General features: G+C 36.3%; 1 protein-coding gene across 1 annotated transcript; it reads right to left on the bottom strand.

Annotated features, from left to right (window-relative positions):
- LOC141334115 (uncharacterized) lies at positions 1-3,351 on the bottom strand. Its single transcript, XM_073839258.1, has 2 exons — positions 3,220-3,351; positions 1-1,480 (listed from the first exon to the last, which is right to left on the bottom strand). The coding sequence occupies exons 1-2, from the start codon at positions 3,290-3,292 to the stop codon at positions 519-521; spliced, it is 1,035 nt and encodes a 344-aa protein (XP_073695359.1). The 5' UTR covers positions 3,293-3,351; the 3' UTR covers positions 1-518.
- Positions 3,352-3,710: the final 359 nt, after the last annotated feature.

The raw sequence follows: 3,710 nt of genomic DNA, 5'->3' as shown, positions 1-3,710 counted from the left end.
ATAAGGCTGTAATTTAATTTCATCTTCTTTGCTATTGTCATCAAATACTGAATTGCCTGAGTTTGATTGGGACTATGGTCTCTAAATATGGAGAACAGCCCAATACCGCCTTGAATACCCTTGGAAAAAAAAAAAAACTATTCACACCAGAACTTACAAATGTTTGGTTTCCTCGTTGGACTTTTAATACATTGCAGTGACACAGAGGGGTCTATAGAATGTAACCTGGTACAAGAATAATGCAACACCTAATTCCTGAAAGGCCCTCGGTCCAAGTGTGCTCTGAAAGATCTATACCTATATCTTCAAATGTTGTGTAGGAGGAACCCTTGAGTTATTAAAATATTCATCAAATCTAGAAACAAGACCCTTTAAATTGAGATCAGATGTCATACAAATAAAAAGATGTTTAGCGGATTGGTAAGTTTGAAAATGAGTATATAACTTTTAACATAATTCTATACCTGTAGATACCTGAAGAAACGAGAAGGGGTTAATACAAGTAATCATTGTGTTTTCTAAACCTCATCACTAGAATGAATTTGCAAATGATGTTTGAGGTCGCTTTGATATGTGAAACTCTCCTCACACTGAAGACACTTGTAAGGTCTCTCTCCTGTGTGTATTCTCATGTGAACCTTTAGGTTTCCTTTAATCGTGCAACTCTTTCCACACTGAGGGCAGGTGAAGGGCTTTTCTCCAGTGTGAACTCTCATGTGATTCTCAAGGTTTGCTTTGTATGTAAAACTCTTCCCACAGTGATGACACATGAAAGGCTTTTCTCCGATGTGAATTTTAACATGATCCTCAAGGTGATTCATGTCTGTGAAACTCCTTTCACACTGATGACATTTAAAACTGTTCTCTCTTGAATGAAGCCTCATGTGGTTATTAAGGTTAACATTATTTCTGAAACACTTTCCACACTGATTGCATGTGAACGGTTTCTCTCCAGTGTGACTTCTAATGTGAATCTTAAGGTTTCCTTTAATGGCGAATCTCTTTCCACACTGAGGACAGGAGTAAGGTTTCTCTCCGGTGTGAATTCTCATGTGGACATTAAGGGTTTTTCTATGTATGAAACTCTTCCCACACTGATCACATCCATGCGGTCTCTTTCCAGAGTGAGTTTTCATGTGGACGTTAAGGTTTTTTTTCTGTGTAAAACTCTTTGCACACTGAGTGCATATGAATGGCTTCTTTTCAATGTGAGTTTTCATGTGGATTTTAAGGCTTTCTTTACGATTGAAAATTTCTCCACACAGTTGGCAGGTGAAAGAGCTCTCTCCAATATGAGTTACCAAGTGGGGATTGAGGTTTGTAGTTTGTGTTTTTTGAGGGTTTTTTGGTGAGGAATTCTCTTCAGTCTGAAAGCAACCAATTGGTTTATCTTCGATATTGAAATCGTGATATTTCTCATTCGGATCTTTCTCTTCTGTTTCATTCAGTTCTTGACTCTCCTCTTTCAGTGCCATCAGGTCTGAGGTAAAAAGAAAAAAAATACTAGTTAACACCAGTTCAACGGCACAAAGCAACAGACATAAACATTTAGACTAGTGCTAACAATAGACTAAAAAAACTTTTCAGTAATTAAAGGGATAGTTCACCCAAAAATTAAAATTTGATGTTTATCTGCTTACCCCCAGGGCATCCAAGATGTAGGTGACTGTTTCTTCAGCAGAATACAAACGAAGATTTTTAACGAAAACCGGTGCAGTCTGTCAGTCATATAATGGCAGTAGATGGGCACCAAACCTTTAAAAGTAAACAAAAACACGCACAGACAAATCCAAATTACACCCTGCGACTCGTGACGATACACTGATGTCCTAAGACATGAAACGATCGGTTTTTGCGAGAAACTGAACAGTATTTATATCATTTTTTACCTTTGATACACAGCCACGTCCATCTGTCCATCGTCCGGCTTGTTACATGTGAACTCTCTGGCGTAGTATACGTGAACGCCTTAAGGGGAAATCAATGAAAAGTCCCGGATGAGTTTGCGCAAGCAAACGTAATCTTTTAGCGTTAAATCGGTTTAAACAATCAGGATAAGCGCAAGTAATTACCATTTTGAATAGCCGCTATACCCACAATCTCTGTGCACTGTGTAAACAATGAGTGTCGTATACATGCGACAGATCGCTTCCGGCGTTTGCGTATACTACGCCAGAGGGCTACACATGTAACATGCCTGATGCTAAACTCGATGTGGCTGTGTATCAAAGGTAAAAAAAAAATGATGTAAATACTGTTCAGTTTCTCACAAAAAAAACCATTGTTTCGTGTCTTAGGACATCAATGTATCGTCGAGCCGCAGGGTGTAATTTGGATTTGTCTGTGCATGTTTTTGTTTACTTTTAAAGGTTTGGTGCCCATTCATTTACATTATATGGCTGGCAGACTGCACTGGTTTTTGTTAAAAATCTTCGTTTGTGTTCTGCTGAGGAAACAAAGTCACCTACATCTTGGATGCCCTGGGGGTAAGCAGATAAACATAAAATTTTCATTTATGGGTGAACTATCCCTTTAATCACATACTGATATAATATATTTATATTGTCAAATTTTCACAACAAACATTAGAAGGGAACAAACAGGAACTTATACTTATAAAGGATAATAAACACAACAGGTGCGAGAAATCAAACAATCAAACTGAACAAGAACAGAAAGTGACCAAATATGAAAAAACAGGAACTGAAAATGAACAACATTGACAGTATAGGTTTCACTTTAATGCTGCATTCCCAGCCTGGTCTCATTGTTTATAAAACATACATTTTTCAATGTTTTGACTGATGCTAAAACATGCAATTTTCACTTATTACACTGTTTAAAGCAGTTTTTAATAAATTACTAATTTAGTAATTAGAATTTTTATTTCATTGATAAATGATTTACATTTTTAGACCCCTTAGCCTAACCCCAAACATAGCTATTTTATAATGAATATAAAAATATGTACAGTATAAAAAAAACACGACAGACAAGTGCAATCACAATAATTTTTTTTTTTTTTTTTTTTTTTTTTTTGCAAAAAATGTCCAAAGCAGTACCAAATATTTCAAATGACAATGCATTGCAGTCGCAGTCATCTCTGACACAATAGTTTTGTATGAGGTGCAGAGCTAAATGTAAGGGTGTTTTCTGTCTTCTGTGGTACTGGACAATTTAATCAAATGAGTGAGTTCAGCTTTGAGAATGAAAACCAACCTGTTTGTTCCTCAGTATCTTCATGTTTGACTTCAATCCTCATGTCTTCACTCTCCTCTTTAATAAACGCCATCTTTATAATAGTGTGTCACGTTGATCTCAGCTGCTTCTTCAGGAGTTTTTCTGTCTTTGGACACTTTGTCCTGTTTAAGATTAGATTAATTAACAGAAAAAAAAAACAAATAACAAATACAAACTGCATTTTTAAATGCAGGAACAATCTCTAGGTGTGTCTCAATCAGCTCTTGTTCAGTTGTCAGCACAGAAACCCTAGCATTCAAATTAATAAAATAACTCAAATGATATAACCTAAAACGCTACCGTTTGTATTAGTATGTACTGTTATGTAGGTTACATTAATACATTCACGTTCATAAAAACATTTGCTATTGATTTATTACAGGTGTCACATGTTCGTTGTTTTGAGCAGCAGGAGTCGTCAGTGAGCTCTGATTCGAGTGATTCAAAACAGTGAATCATTCTGCGATGCG

This window comes from Garra rufa, chromosome 4, assembly GCF_049309525.1.
Source record: "Garra rufa chromosome 4, GarRuf1.0, whole genome shotgun sequence".
Classification (NCBI taxonomy): domain Eukaryota; kingdom Metazoa; phylum Chordata; class Actinopteri; order Cypriniformes; family Cyprinidae; genus Garra; species Garra rufa.
Note: the sequence above shows the minus strand (reverse complement) of the source record. Positions and strands in the feature narration are given on the sequence as shown.

Excerpts from the sequence above, each read along its gene's own strand:
- LOC141334115 (XM_073839258.1), bottom strand. The coding sequence starts at position 3,292 with ATGGCGTTTATTAAAGAGGAGAGTGAAGACATGAGGATTGAAGTCAAA. Across the intron at positions 1,481-3,219 it reads AGATACTGAGGAACAAACAG|ACCTGATGGCACTGAAAGAG; the intron begins GTTGGTTTTCAT and ends TTTTTACCTCAG.